Source organism: Ictidomys tridecemlineatus, chromosome 16 (genome assembly GCF_052094955.1).
Source record: "Ictidomys tridecemlineatus isolate mIctTri1 chromosome 16, mIctTri1.hap1, whole genome shotgun sequence".
NCBI lineage: Eukaryota > Metazoa > Chordata > Mammalia > Rodentia > Sciuridae > Ictidomys > Ictidomys tridecemlineatus.
Genome location: NC_135492.1, coordinates 4,590,263 through 4,606,098, shown reverse-complemented (window position 1 = coordinate 4,606,098; position 15,836 = coordinate 4,590,263). Strand labels below are relative to the sequence as shown.

Genomic DNA, 15,836 nt, shown 5'->3' with positions numbered 1-15,836 from the left:
ATCAGTTTTAAAATGGGAAATCTTAATGATTCTTTTAAAAATAAGAAAATTACTACCAAAATAGGTTTCCTGCAGTATCTATAATTATTAAAATATAAACTTTAATGTACTCTGTTGTCACTTTTTTGAGGAGGGGGTACAGGGGATTGAACCCAGTGGTGTTTTCCATGGAGCCACATCCTTGGTCTTTTTAAAATATTTTATTTAGAGACAGGATTTCCCTGAGTTTCTTTGGGCCTTGCTAAATTGCTGAGGCTGGCTTTGAACTCAGATCCTCTTGCCTCAGCCTCCTGCACTCTTGTGATTACACATGTGCACCACATCACCCAGAGGTTTTTTTTTTTTGTTTATTTTTTATTTTGATTACTGGGGATTAACTCCAGGGCACTCACCCACTGAGCCACATCCCCAGCCCTGTTTTGTAATTTATTTAGAGAAAGGGTCTCACTGAGTGCCTTACCATTGCTGAGCCTGGCTCTGAATTTGTGATCCTTCTGCTTCAGCCTCCCTAACCTTTGGGATTATAGGCATGTGCCACCATGTCTGGCTTATTTTTTAACTACCCCCCCCCCAGTTTTGAAACAGGATTCTCTTAAATTGCTTAGGGCCTCTCTAAATTTTGGAGGCTGATCATAAACTTGTGCCCCTCCTGTCTCAGCCTGCCAAGTCACTGGGATTACAGGTGTATCCCACTGTTCATTGTCAACCTCTTGGTGATATATAAAAAAAAACCAAACAAACAAAAAAAACCTCCACTTTCATTGTCTATCATGGTACTTAGTATAACAAACCATTTAGGGGGTGCTAATTAGTTTAATTTTCACAATAACTCTCATTTTATAGATAAGAAAATTGAAACAGATAGTTAAAGCCAAGTTCATGTGTTTATAAAAGTGTTCAAGCTGAGAGTTGGAACGTCGGCTCTACCCTGTCTGCACTTGGTAGATGTTTAATAAGAATTTAATAGTAACTACTTTAAAAAAAGGAATTTGCTGTGGTTTGAAATAACCTAAATTGATGAGTGTGTTTATTAGAAAATTTTATATCTGAGACTATAGTGAGAGGTAAATCCTGAATGGGCAGAGTTAGAGATTAGATTTTTCCATGGGGAGGTTTTAGGGAAGATGGGAGAGCTGAGAAGTCCTGACTTCACCTATTGGGAGCTTTTTGTTCTTGTTCAGAAATTCAAGTAACCATTTATTTTGTCATCAGAGCTTGAAGTTTAATTATGGAGGCACACAAATATCCATATCACAAGGGAGAAAATGATTGGAGTCCCCAAAGGCACAAAGATCATAGAGACAGTATTGGAGTGCAGTGATCTCAAATACCATCTTGTTTTTGCTTCTTAAAATGTGTCTGTGAGCCAGCAGCTATAAAACTAGCTATATACCTTTGTAAAATCTTAAGCCTTATTCCAAACCTAATGACCCAGAATTTACATCTTTACCTAGTTCTCATGATTTTAATTCCATTTAAAACTTCAGGACCATGAATCTAGTCCAATTCCATCATTTTATAGGTCAGCAAATGGGCTCTGAAGGTTGGAATAAATTAACTATTTCAGTGGGAGAGCAAGAATTTGATACCAGAGCCCCTGATTCTCGGTAGGGATAGGTCTACACTGTTCCACTCCTAGTTATGATGGTCTGTGGGGTTTCAAGGAAAAGCCTTAACAATAATATTAGAATATATTCATTAGAAAAATAATGTTAATCATAACTTCTTGTATCTAATAGTTTTCTTCATTATGTATATTCTCTTTCCCCAGAGCCTGTCATTTCTAGGTACCTGAAAACATTTATGTGTTTTGAACATATTTTTGCTTAGTCTGACTCTGTGGTTAAAATTCATACAATAGCCAGACATGATGGCACATGCCTATAATCTCAGTAATTTAGGAGGCATAGACCAGAGGATCACAACTTACTGAGGCCCTAAAACAAATTAGCAAGGCCCTGACATAGAACTTTAAAAGGACTGGAGGATGTGGCTCAGAGGTAAAGTGCTTCTGGGTTTGATCTCTAGTACCATGAAAATATATATATATATATATAAATAAAAGGCCAGTATTGCTTATTTAATCTGTCTACCTTTAAATGTGGAGATCCTTAAGTCATTTGCTTATAGAATTTTGTAGTTTTCCTTTGTTCTTTTGGTGAGTTGTATCTGATTTAAAAAAAATCACTTTAATACTGGTATTGGTATCATAGTGCCTCAAGTGCAAACATTTTTTCTTTAATTTCTTAAATGGTACCAGGAATTGAACCCAGTGGTACTTTAGCACTGAACTACATCCCCAGTTCCTTTTATTTTTTAGAAATAGCATCTCATTAAGTTTCTGAGGCTGATCTTGAGCTTGTTATTCTCCTGCCTCAGCCTCCTGATGAGCTAGGATTATAGGAAAATACCACCATGCCCAGTACAGATTTCTAATTTCTGAGACAAATAGCAGCTTTATGTTGAAATGGAAGAATGAACTGATAATAATAAAAGTTAAATTTTACCATATGATAAGTGGTTCTCTGATAATAGTTTTTTAAAAAATTATTATTTTTTATTTATATATGACAACAGAATGCATTATAGTTTTTGTTACACATATAGAGCACAATTTTTCATATCTCTGGTTGTATACAAAGTATATTCACATCAGTTTGTGTCTTCATACATGTACTTTGGATAATAATGACCATCACATTCCACCATCATTTGTAACTCCATGCCCTCTCCCTTCCCCTCCAAGCCCTCTGCCCTATCTAGAGTTTGTCTATTCATTCCATGCTCCCTCTCCCTACCCTAAGACTAGTGGAATTGTCTATGAAATAACTCTTATTTTGAAAGAAGTTTGAAAAATTAAAAAAAAAAAAACATTTTGAGTAACAGACTATAATTGTGACTCTTTCTAGTTAACCTCTGGAGTTGAAGAATGTGGGTCAATGAAGAGCTTCATGTTAACTGAAAGAGGGTTTATTTAGATGCAGTAGTTTTAGGTTCTATCTACTCTTTTCATAGATCCTGATATAGATACAGCTGTAATGATGATTTGAGGTGTGACAACAAATAGTATCATTTATCTTGTTAAAAGGTTGGTTTGTTTGGGGGGCAGTTGCTAGTGATAGAACCCAAAGCCTTACAGTAAGTAGGTATTCCAACTCAACCTCTATTGTTGTTTTCTAAAGTCATGTCTTGTACTTAATAGTAATGTATAGATGTTTGTCTTCTAGGCTTATCAGCAGAGCAGACGAGCAGACCGTTTATTAGCTGCAGGGAAATATGAAGAGGCTATTTCTTGTCACAAGAAGGCTGCGGGTAAGTTGTCTTTTTAAGAAATATTGATTGTAAAAATGAAGAGCAATTTGTTTTTCCCAGTATCTCTGACCACTTTATTTAGAATGGAAATCACAACAGTAGTGTTTGTTGTCCTGCATATGCATGTTAGATCATTCTGCTGATCATCCAGAAAATTAGCTTAAGAGTATTTTTCAAATATGATGGATTTCCCAGCTTCTCCTAAACCAGTCTTCTGTCTGAAACATGAAGATGGCATAAATGGCACCTTGGTATATAGTTCTTATACACAGCCGTGTTCCTAAAGACTTATGAGCCAATTGCAAGAAGTCTGCCAATTCATAGTAAATATTGTTTGAAGGAGTCTGAATTTCAAATACTTGACATTTGTGCTGCAAGATGGGCACATGGCAGGTACCACATAAATCTGTATATTTTATGGTGAGTTTTATGGGGGGGTTTTGTACAATATTAACTCTTATGAATTCAGTATTGTTAAGTCTTTCCTAAACAATATTTTGTTATCCATTGAATTATTAAATTTTAGTCATTACAAAAGCAACATATTGTTTAACTATTTAAGTCATGTTACATATGAGTTCCATAAGCACACATCCATAATGCCAGCAATTTGGTAGACTGAGGGAGGATGGTTGCAAGTTCCTGGCCAGCCTGAGCAACATGGCAAGGCCCTAAGCAACTTCAACCCTGTCTCAAAATAAACATTAAGAAAGCACTGGGGAGCTGGAGATGTGGCTCAGCGGTAGCGCGCTCACGTGGCATGCATGTGGCCCGGGTTCGATCCTCAGCACCACATACAAACAAAGATGTTGTGTCCGCCAATAACTAAAAAATAAAATATTAAAATTCTCTCTCTTTCTCTCTCTCTCTCTTAAAAAAAGAAAGCACTGGAGATGTAGCTCAGTGGTTGAGATGCTTCTGGGTTCACTTCCCAGTACCAAAATAACAACAACAAAACCAAAGATTCCAGCTAACTGAATAAATAAAGGGAAAATCTTGCATTCCTCTTAATCTGATATTTGAATAATTGAAACTGCTGTAGGGCTTCAAATATCACCCTTACCTGGTCTAAATTCTGTGACATTCTTAGGTTAAAAAAGATGATAGCTTGTTAAATCATTAGCTTTAAATCATGGAGATAGAACTTAATGTGATTAGTAAATCCAACTGGGCTGATTTGGAGTTTAGACTTGGTTTTATGGCCCGGTGGTAGCACACTCCTGGCATGTGTGCGGCACTGGGTTCGATCCTTGGCACCACATTAAAATAAATAAGTAAAATAAAGGTATTGTGTCCACCTAAAATTAAAAAAAATATTTTAAAAAATAGCCATGTATTAGAGTTGCAAAATTGATGTGTTGGAATGAGCTCATTGTATTCTAAATTGACTTATTCACAATAGGTTTTTTTTGTTTATTTGGATACCTGGGATTGAAGTTGCCTATGAACCACTGAGCCACATCCCCATCCTTTTTTATATTTTGAGCCAGAGTCTCCCTGAGTTGCTTAGGGCCTCACTAAGTTGCTGGGACTGGCTTTGAACTTGTGAGCTTCCTGTCTCAGCCTCCCGAGTCTCTGGGATTATAGGCATGCACTACCATGCTTTGCTGGAAGAAGTAGTAGGTTCTTCAGATTTTCTTAGTTCCTGTCCCCATCATTTCTTAATATCTACTTTAAATATTTGCCTTGTTTCCTATTTGGAGGAAGCAGTTTAATCAGAATTGTTAGTTTTCTTTTTTCCTGAGATGCCTATTCTTTTACCAAATTTCTCTTGGTGAGCATTTGTTCCTGTTTTGAATTTGTGGAGGAAATCTATGACCATGCAATCAGATTGAGTTTTTTTTTATCCTTCTAAAATAACCTTTTATTTATTTATTTATTTATTTATTTATTTATTTATTTATTTATTACTTAGGATTTAACCTAGGGGCACTTCATCACTTGGTTACATCCTTAGCCATTGTTTAAATTGAAACAGGGTTTCATAGAGTTTCTTAGGGCCTTATACTAAAATGCTGAGGCTAACTTTGAACTCCTGATTCTCCTGCCTCAGCCTCCCTAGCTGGTGGAATTATAGGTATGCACTGCTGCATTATACTGTTTTAAGGCACTACAAAGGGAGGCATTTCTTGAGTTTTGCAAAGGCTATTCTATTTGATAAGAAAGTAGATAAAACAGCTGATGCTGTGGCATACTGCTGTAATTCCAGCAGCTCATGAGGCTGAGATAGGAGGATTGTGAATTCAAAGTCAGCTTCAGCAAAAGTGAGGCCCTAAGCAACTCAGCAAGGCCTTTTCTCTAAATAAAATAAAAATAAGAGCTGGGGATGTGATTCAGTAGTTAAGTGCCCTTTGGTTTAATACCTGGTACCAAAAAAAAAAGGAGTGGATAAATCAAAGTGTAGTTCAGACAAGGAGAAAAAACTTATGCAGGTAGAAAATTCATCCACAATGTATCTGAAGAGTTGAAGAGCAGATAGAACATCTCAACAGATTTAAATGTTAATGAAGAAAAATACACAAGCTATGCAAAATTAATACAGGAAAAAAAAAGACGAGAACAAAGTGAAGGAAAATGTAAATCTGGCATGTAAGGCTTGATCAAAACTATAATCACCTAGTTTTCTTTGGACAAGGAACGTCTAATTAATTTGCTTCTTAGGAATGGTAGAACCTAGCAGACACTTCTAAGCATGAAATTGGAAAATCATTAAAATACAAATAAAGATCAGGCAGAAAGCAGTGTCTTGTATCTGCAGAAGGGGAAAAAGAGACTTAATATAGGAATGAGGCATACCAAAAAGTTTATAGTAAACAAAATATAAGAAATAGATCCACTATTAATGTTATTTATACCCCATCTTGTTCAAAAACATATTTAAAATGTCTCACAGAGAAACAAAATGAAATACAGAATGTAAGTAAAAATAAGTAAATGAAGAAATCCATAGAAGCACAAAATGAAAAACAGATTGATATTATAAACCTCAAAATGTACCAAGAGTTTGAATATTTATAGAACTTATGATTAGTTCTTTGTGTTTGACATTGTCAAAATTCCTGAGAAAATCAATGTAGAAAAAGAAAAAGTTTTTCTCCTTCTACATTGATTTTAGAAGGAGAAAATTTTTTCTTAACAATTTCAGAGTTTTCAGTCCATGGTCATTCAGACCCATCTTTTTTTTTTTTGTCACGTGACTTGGGTGGCTAAGTAAGATTGCAAATTCAAATCCAGCCTCACCAACTGAGGAAGGCCCTAGGTAAATTAACAAGGCCCTGTATCAAAATTAATGGTTGGAAGGCAGAACTTAATGGTAGGGAGTGTAGTGAAGAAAACTGCTCATCTCATGGCCTTGAGAAGCAGAGGGAGAGGAAGGAGATGTGGCCAGTATTCCCTTCAAGGTCATGCCTTCCATGGCCTAACTTCCTTCTGTAACACATCCCCTTCCACAGAGTTTGTAACTTCCCTATCCATAATGCTATCAGTTGGGGATCAAACCATCAACACATGAGCCTTCAAGGGGGCATTCAAGTTCTAAACCATAACATTCTGCTGCTGGCCCTCAGAAGCTTATGTCCATCTCATGAAACAAAATGCATTTATTCTATTTTAAAGAGTCTCTGAAGTCTTAACAGTTCCTTTATTACTCAAATGTCCAAATCTGAAGTCTACTCTGAGACTCAAGGCAAACTTGGTTGTGAGCCACTGGAATATTTAACAAGTTATATACTTGTAACATTCAGTAGCATAGGATAGACATTTCCATTCCAAATGTGAGGAATAGGACCACAGAAAGAAGAAAAGGATTTGACCAAATCAAGATAGAAACCCAGCAGGGCAAATACTGAGTTCTGTAGCTTCTTGTGCTGCTTTTGAGACACAGTGATATGATGTGAACTCCAAAGGGTTTAGGCAGTCCTGTTTCTGTCTTTGCCAACTGTAGTGCATGTGGCCACTCACTTTGGCTGGCTCTACTCTCTGCCTGTGACTTCCCTTGGCAGGCATTCTACATTCCTGGCATCTCTGACTTACTGGGGTCTCCATTGCATCTTTAGCTTCATTCTCACAGCTTCACACATTGCCTTCTCAGAGGCTACTTGGAAGAAGCTTTGACTGCCCTATGCTGATTGAAGTCTTGATGGGATCTCCCAGGTCCCCATGTAATAACTCCTGTATTCTTCATGTTTGCAAAAGCACCATTGTATGGATGACAAAGTCTGCTACCAGCTGGAGCAGTAGATGGCCTGATTCAACAACAGCTATGGCAGACTCTGATTCATTTGAAAGATGAACACAAGGAAAACAATTCCCTGGATCTGTGGTAGTAGGGCTCCTCTGGGCTCTCTTATCAAACAGAAATTTTTGACTCTATGATGGGTCTTGCTGATTCCTGAGGTGCAAAATCCTTAGCTTCTTTTTAATGGGATTGATCTCTTTAGCAGTGGTACCTTACGTGGCCACAACTTTAAAAGTTCTACTTTTCTGTCTAAACTAAAGTTTTTCAAATCTCTATTTTCTCTTTTTTTATTCCCATTCTCAATGATATATTAATTGAAAGCTAAACACAGACCACTGCCTTAAAATTTCCTCCACCAAGTTAATTAGTCCATCTCTTTCAAATTCAGCCTCACAGACTCTTGGCATACATAAAATGAATACTAGTTCTTTTCCAGAATGTAACATGAATGGCTTCTAGTCCAGTTCTCAATAGGGTCCTTATTTCTGTTTGAAACCTCATGAGCTTGGCCTTTAGTTTACACATTCTTATCAGCATTCTGGTCTTCTGAGTTCCCACAAGAATTGCACTTTAAGCTCTGTTTACAACATTACAAGCTTTCTGTAGTCAACATCTCTAAGCCATGACACCTCCTCTGTCTCAATTTAAAAGATTTCTCAGCCACTATCAGGTATAGTGATAGCAAAGACTTTGCTGCTTTTTGTTACCAAATTTTTGTTGTAGATTTTCATAACTGAGAGATTCAACTTGAAAGGAGGAAAGGTTTCATCAGTTCATTGTTTCAGTTCATGTTTTTTATTAGCCCTGTTGTTTTGGGGACTGTGGCAAGGTAGAACATCATGGTGAAATATGTGGTAGAGCAAAGCTGCTCACTTCATGGTAATGGAAAGCAGAGAGGGAAAGGAGATGGGGACACATATGCCTTTCACATCAAACCCTGAGTCACCCAATTTCCTTTAACTAAGCCCTACCTTTTACACATTCCAATACCTTCCCATGGTGCCAATAGCTGGGGAACAAACCTTCAACACTTGCGCTTGCTTCCTGGGGCATTTAAGATTCAACCCATGGCAGACTCCTAGCAATCTACTAAAAGAGGGAAAGTTAGGATGTACCTAACTAATTAAGTCACCCAGAGATTGATCCTGAGGTCAGAGAGTTGTGGTTATTGTTGTTTTTGGTACCTGGGATTGAACTCGGGGTACTTAACCACTGAGCAACATTCCTAGCCCTTTTTTATTATTAGAGACAGGGGCTTGCTAAGTTGATGAAGCTGGCTGTGGACTTCAGATCCTCTGCATCAGTTTCCTGAACTGCTGGGATTATAGGTGCTTGTCATTGCACCTGGTCTGAAAGGTTTTTTTTTAGGGTAGCTGGGGCAAATATCCATGGGGCATACATCTTAGTTTAAGCAAAGGTTTATTGACAGAGAATATCTATTAGACTGCCCTTCTGTAAGGTGCTGCAGCCTACTGGAAAAAAATGTCTTTTAAATATATAGTCAGGTACAAGGGAGTAGTTAAAAAACACTGTGATTGTTATTTGGTACCATTGCTATAGTTTTAATAGTTAGGGAGTCTTTGGGGGTGAGCCTAAAAGGAAGGTCATGCTTGATTGTCAGGTGCTAATTTTCAAAATGGGAGTTATTTTGGACTAAATACCTAACAGGTTCTTGTTAATTTGTTTTAAGTACTGGGAATTGAACCCAGCCAGGTGTGCTTTACCACTGAGCAATATCTCCAGCTATTTTTATATTTTTTGAGACAAAGTCTAAGTTGTCCAGGCTTGCCTCAGACTTCCAATCCTCCTGCCTCAGCTTTCTGAGTTGCTGGGATTACAGGTATACACTACTATACCTGCCTGGTTCTTATTACTTTTTAATCCTTCCTAAACATTATTTTTCAAATGAAATCATCTTCAGTTCTTTAATTGTAAAATCTGTAAGGTTTCTGTTTTTGTTTGATGGTGGGGATCAAATGAAGGTCTCCACATGCTAGGCAAGTACTCTACCACTCAGCCACATCCCCAGCCCTTCCATAGGGATTTTAAAGCATAGAACCTGCCAGTTAAGGTATCAAATGCCTGTAATCCCAGAGACTGGGAAAGCTGAGGCAGGGGGATCACAAGTTCCAGGCCAATCACAGAAATTTAGCAAGACTCTATCTCAAAGTATAAAGGGCTATGGATGTAGCTCAGTGGAAGAGCTCTAACCCTTGTTTAGTCACTGGGATCATTCACCAGCATTGAAACAAACAAACAAAAAAATTCCCTCAAAAACCTAATCATAGCATTACTGCTTGTAAGATCATTTTTTTTTCTGTATGAGAAGTATTAAAACTTCTTTTACCTGGTAATTATAGGATGATACTCATATATTAATGTTCCTCTTTTTCTGGCCAGCATATCTTTCTGATGCTATGAAGCTGACCAAGTCTGAGCAGGTAAGACATGTTCTTAAGGTTTACAGAAAAATTTTGAAAATATTTTTTAATGGAGACTTGAATTATGTGTAAAAAAAAGCATTTTACCCCTTTTTAAGTTCTTTGATTGTAAAATCTGCAGGGTTTCTGTTTTTGTTTGATGGTGGGGCATCAAATGTAGGTCTTTAAGTGCTATATTAGAAATGTGTAAAATGTGAAAACTAAGTGAACTGTTGATATAATGGCATACAGAAACAACCTTCTCCCCCAACCTCATTCCTGTTCTTTTAGACATGCCGAAACTTGCATCCTGTTAGTAGCTCATATTTGACCATTGTTGGGCTGTTTGTTTTAGTGCCTGGTATTGAACCCAGAGGTGCTTAACCACTAAGCCATATCCCCAGCTCTTTTTATTTTTTTATTTAGAGACCAGGTCTTGCTAAGTTGTTGTGGCCTCCCTAAGTTGCTGTGGCTCGCTTTGAAACTGTGGTCCTCTTGCCTCAGTCTCCTGAGCTGCTGGGATTGCAGGTGTGCACCACCATGCCTGGATCCAATTGGATAAATCTGCTTATTGAAGATTTTTTAAATATGAAGTCTCCCATTTGTTTGTTCTTGAATTCTTAGACATTTTTTTTTTCTTTATTTTTGACTTCCTTCCTCCCTGTACTGATTGAACGGAGGGGATGCTCTACCTGTGGACCACATCCTTCCAGCCTTTTTATTTATTTTTATTTTGTGACCAGGGTCTGGTTAAGTTTCCCAAGTTTGCTTTAAACTTTTGATCTTCCTAAGCCTCCCAAATGGTTGAAATTACAGGCTTCTTGTACCACTATGCCCCCTGCCTTACGTTAAAAAGTTCTTAACTTCAAAATATGTGTCACCAGTGACTTTATTTCTTATGCTAGAGGAAGGCTTGTTGAGGTTTAAAAAATACCTTTATCTAAATACCTTTTTTTTTAACAGTGGTCTGAGTTGAATTCAGGGCATTATACATGCTAGACAGGTGCTCTACCATTGAGCTACATCACCAACCCTATTTTAAATTTTTAGACAGGGTCTTGGTAAGTTCCCCAGGCTAGTCTTAAATTTGTGATTCTCCTGCCTTAGCCTCCTAAGTAGCAGGGGTTATAAACATGTGCCACCAAACCTGGCTTCTGATTTCTTGATTGTAAAATGTCAGGTACCTAGGAAGTACTTAGTACATATATGTCTAATTGAAATAAGGAGATAATTTCTGAGAGGGATATCAGTGGCAGGGAAAACCCACTTACGTCTTAACACTGAATCATAGGATATTTAACTTTGTGTCTTTGATACTATAGAACCTGCTATTAGTATCTGCCTGCATTGAGCTTTCTAAATCTCTATTAACAGGAAGACTTTTCATTTTGGTTACTATAGAACGGAGTTCTAAAGAGAAAGGATTTCTCCAATTCTAAGATGATTACAAATGGCATGGCATTGCAGATGGAGGAAGTGTAAAGCACAGTCAGAAAAAGTCTGAATTATTGAGATTAGGATTTTAACTTAATGATAGGTGCTTTCACTTAAGTAAAAAAAAATACAAAATTCTCTAATTTATGTTATTTTGATATTATTATTGAATCTTTACTAAATTGCAAACAGTATAAAAATTTTAAGTGTTAAGTCAGAAAGGCTCTTGGAATAGCATATATTAACAGCAAAAAAGACTTTCAATATTAAATTCTGCAAATTGTAATTTTCCTTTTGTGAAATAGGCTCATTTATCACTGGAACTGAAAAGGGATAGCCACATGAAACAGGCCCTCCTCATTCAGGAGAAGTGGAAAAGGGCAAAGTGTGAAGAACGATCAAAAGCTCAGAACACAGACAAGGATGTAGCTACCCAACTTCAGGCATCTCACAAACCCTTTGCTGAGGATGCAGAGGGTCAGAGTCCCCTTCTTTCCCCAAACTACAGCCCTTGTACAGAGAAACACCTTTCTGAAATTCATGGAGTCTTTGACAGGAATTCAGAAACATTATTATGTTTACTTCAGCAAAAGAGTGAGCCAACACAGCCATGTATTAGAAGCAAAGCCCCGAAGGATGATAAAACAATTATTGAGAACCAGGCAACTAAAATTGCAGATTTGAAAAGGCATGTGGAGTGCCTTGTGGCTGAGAATGAAAGATTAAGGAAAGAAAATAAAGCACTAAAAGCTGAAAAAGCAAGACTTGTAAAAGTTCCAGTACATAAGGAGCTGGATGTGGATGCTGATTTTATAGAAAAGTCAGCATTATGGAGCTTGCCACTATATTCAGACACTGCTACAGCTTCTTCAACCTGGCACAAATTTGCAGCAAATACTGGGAAAGCCAAGGATATTTCAATACCCAATCTTCCTCCCTTGGATTTTCCATCTCCACAACTTCCACTTATGGAGCTGTCTGAGGATTTTCTGAAAGGAATTATGAATAATTGAAATGGAATACTTTTGGAGAGATCAGAAGAAATACAGCAACACAGTTAATCCAGAAAAGAAGAAAAAAATAAAAAAAGGGAAAAACACATACAAGTAATTCCAGATGTGATTTACCATCTGGCTGATTGGCAGGAGCAGCATTGCCAGGATGTGAGAATCAGTCACTGTGAAATATATTGAGTAGCTGATCTACTCACTAGAGTTAATGGTTCCCACCTGGCAGACAGCAAACTCTTGGAGATTCACTTTCTCCTGATGCAAACCAAATGGCTACCTAGAATAATTTTCTCAAGCACCAATTAATATTCTTCAGAGTTAAAATGTATAAAAGTGTATTATGTATAATTAATCTATAATGCCATAAATGATAATGTAAAACCTAAATAAAATGGTGGCCTGAGAGCCTGCCATATATTTGAAACATGCTTTCTATCATGCATTGACTGTATGCATTTTGTTATGCACATTTTGTTTGTTTAAGTAAGGTGTATAGGATACACACTTTTCTAGATGAAACTACAATACCCACATTTTTCACTAATAACATAATGCTGACCTCAAGACTATCAGGAGAAATATTTAAATTTCCATTTTATGAAGAAAAGAACCAAATTATTAGTTATGCTTTTTTTTTAAAAAAATTAGCAGTTTACATAATTAATCAGGGGGCATTTTAAGTTCTAACTTTGTTATATAATGCATCACTTAAAAATACTAAGGAATGATCCTTTTTTTTTTAATGATGCATAAGTGGAAGTAATACTAGTTGCCAGTATTTGATTGTAAGAAATCAATAAAGTAATTGTGTTTTATACCCTTGTTGACTGGTTGGTGGTTGAAAAGCAAACTGTGTGGCATCTGGATATTGTAAACTTTAAATAGGAATTTAAGCAGATGCTATCAAATTATTATTTTAGTGTGTTAAAGATTTTCCACTGTTTTGCAGTCCCTTTCCCCTTTAAAGGTGTTGAAGGAGAGTGTAGAATTTCCTGAGGAAATTTTGGGCAAAATCAAGTAAAAATCCCCAAGAGCTAAATGTTCCAAGCCTTTCTTTGGTAGAACTCACCTGGAAAGTGTCCAGGGCTGCTCTAAGCAGCTTGCAGCCATTCTTGTAGCACCCTTACCCAGTGGAGCACAGTGAGTGAGTGCTTTTTTCTAGGAGAAGGGGTTGGAGAAGAAGAGGATGTAAAGAAAACATTTCTTTGCAGATCACTAGGTATGTTAAAGCATGGACTTCCTGTGTGGAATTGTGGGACTGAGGCACATACTGCTTCCTGAGGGAGGACTTCATTGGGCTCAGTAGGTAGGGTTATGCTCCCATGCTCTGTGAGGAAACTGGCCTAAGTAGGAAGGGTGAAGAGATCATGCAGAAGTCATATTTTTCCTGTCTTATTGTGTTGCAGATGAAACCATCTTAAAAGTTATACTACTTAATTTGTTCATCTCAGTGTTATAACATCCCAGATTTTGTAAACCTAGCCTTATAATTGTTTTTTCCCTTTGACAGGTTCTTGCCAAATTGCCCAGGTTGACCTGAAGCAATTCTCAGCTTCCTGAGTTGTTGGGATTGCAGGCGCGTGCCACTGCACCTGGTTTATGTGTGTTTTGACTAGGACTGCGATGGTTCCTTTGCAGCAGAATACCTTCCAGAGTAGATTTAAATAATGCTTATTTTCTTTATTACATCGTAGTCTCTGGACATTTCCTGGCTAGGATTGCTAGGTGTTCTTATATCTTTTCTGTTTAGTATGAGGCACTTAAAGGGATTTAGAATAGCTTGCTTCCCCTAAATAATTTGTTCTGTATGAGTAAGGTGGGTCTTGTCTCTTCTTAGTGGTGGTCTCTCACTGTACTGTTTCTTTTTGGGGGTACCAGGGATTGAACCTGGGTGTTGAACCACTGAGCCACATCCCCACCCCTTTTAAAAATAGACTCTTGGCTAAGTTGCTGAGCCTGGCCTGGGAACTTGATCCTCCTGCCTCTGCCTCCTGATCTACTGGAATTACAAGCTTGTATCAAGCTTGGCAGTCCTCCTGAATTTACCTGTTGAAGTAACTGGGTGTTAACGCCTGATCCCGAGTTCTCATTTTCATCTTTTCAGAAAACATTTCTTTGAAAAACTCAATAGTATGGTGTAATACTTTTATCTAGATCATATTGTCATGGTAATCCATACAACCTGGAAATCTTGTTTAAAAGAAACATAATAGGAGTAAGTTATTTGCAAAATAATCAGTTTCTTGCCGGGCGCAGTGGCACATGCCTGTAATCACAGTGGCTTGGGAGGCTGAGAAAGGAGAATATTTAAGTCAAAGCCAGCCTCAGCAATGGTGAGGTGCTAAACAACTCAGTGAGACCCAGTCTCCAAATAAGATGTAACAATAGGGCTGATGATGGGGCTCAGTGTTTGAGTGCTCTGAGTTCAATCCTGGGTACCAAAAAAAAATTTTTTTTTCCAAAAATTGTTTTCTTCTCTAGTGTTTTATCAGGATTATTGAAATGCACATATTTCTTCAAGTGAGTTCAAGATATTAAAATACTGGAACTTATTGCTTTTTTACAATGGGTACTTTTGTGTCTCACATACAAATATATTATTTACATATGTACATATTCTATGTGTATATGTGTGAATATACATACATACATCTTTTTTTTGTACTTGGGATTGAAACTGGGGGCACTCCACCACTGAGCCACATCCCCAGGCCTATTTTGTATTTTTTTAAAATTTAGATACAGGGTCTCACTGAGTTGTTTTCCTTATTCACAGGTCAACTGGATAAACTTTGAATGTGTGTTTAACTTAAATGCCTTGTCTTTTTTTTTTTTTTTTTGGTACTGGGGATTTAACTCAGGGGCACTTAATCATTAAGTCACATCCCAAGCATCTTTGTATATTTTATTAGAGAGAGGTTTGAACTCAGGATCCTACTGTCTCAGCCCATAGGCTGAGCCGCCTGGAGTCACTAGGAGTACAGTATTGCACCACTGTTGTATTTGTTTGGTTTTTGGTAGAAGGTATTGAACACAGGGCCTCATGCATGGTATGCAAGCTTATTACCACCAAGGGACATCCACAGCCCTTTTGAGACAGGGTTTTCTGAATGACCCAGATTGGCTTTGAACTTGGAATCTTTGTGCTTCTGATTCAGGGACACTCAACCACTGAACCGCAGTCTAAGCCCTATTTTGTATTTTATTTAGAGATAGGGTTTCACTAGGTTGCTGAGGCTGGCTTTGAACTTGTGATTCTCAGTCTTACAAGCTGCTGCGCCTGGCTTTTTTTTTTTTAAGGGTATTTTTACCTTAATGTGGGAAGTGTGCCTATTTTTATAAAAGCCATTGCTGACCAACAGTGCAATCTGGTGGAGAGTGAGAAACTGGTTCTTTTCTGGTCATTGCTAGATTGGCTGTGGA

General features: G+C 37.5%; 2 protein-coding genes across 2 annotated transcripts in view; both read left to right on the top strand.

The window, feature by feature from the left end:
- Positions 1 to 13,183, top strand: part of LOC144371377 (nuclear receptor-binding factor 2-like) — a 60,203-nt gene extending 47,020 nt beyond the window's left edge. The window contains exons 3-5 of the mRNA XM_078033717.1: positions 3,228 to 3,312; positions 9,950 to 9,990; positions 11,709 to 13,183. Of these exons, the coding sequence (XP_077889843.1) occupies positions 3,228 to 3,312; positions 9,950 to 9,990; positions 11,709 to 12,416 (834 nt within the window). The 3' untranslated portion in view covers positions 12,417 to 13,183. The remainder of the gene's footprint in view (positions 1 to 3,227; positions 3,313 to 9,949; positions 9,991 to 11,708) is intronic.
- LOC144371422 (uncharacterized) overlaps positions 1 to 15,836 on the top strand; it is a 308,519-nt gene that overhangs the window by 185,849 nt on the left and 106,834 nt on the right. The gene's annotated exons all lie outside the window — the stretch shown is intronic.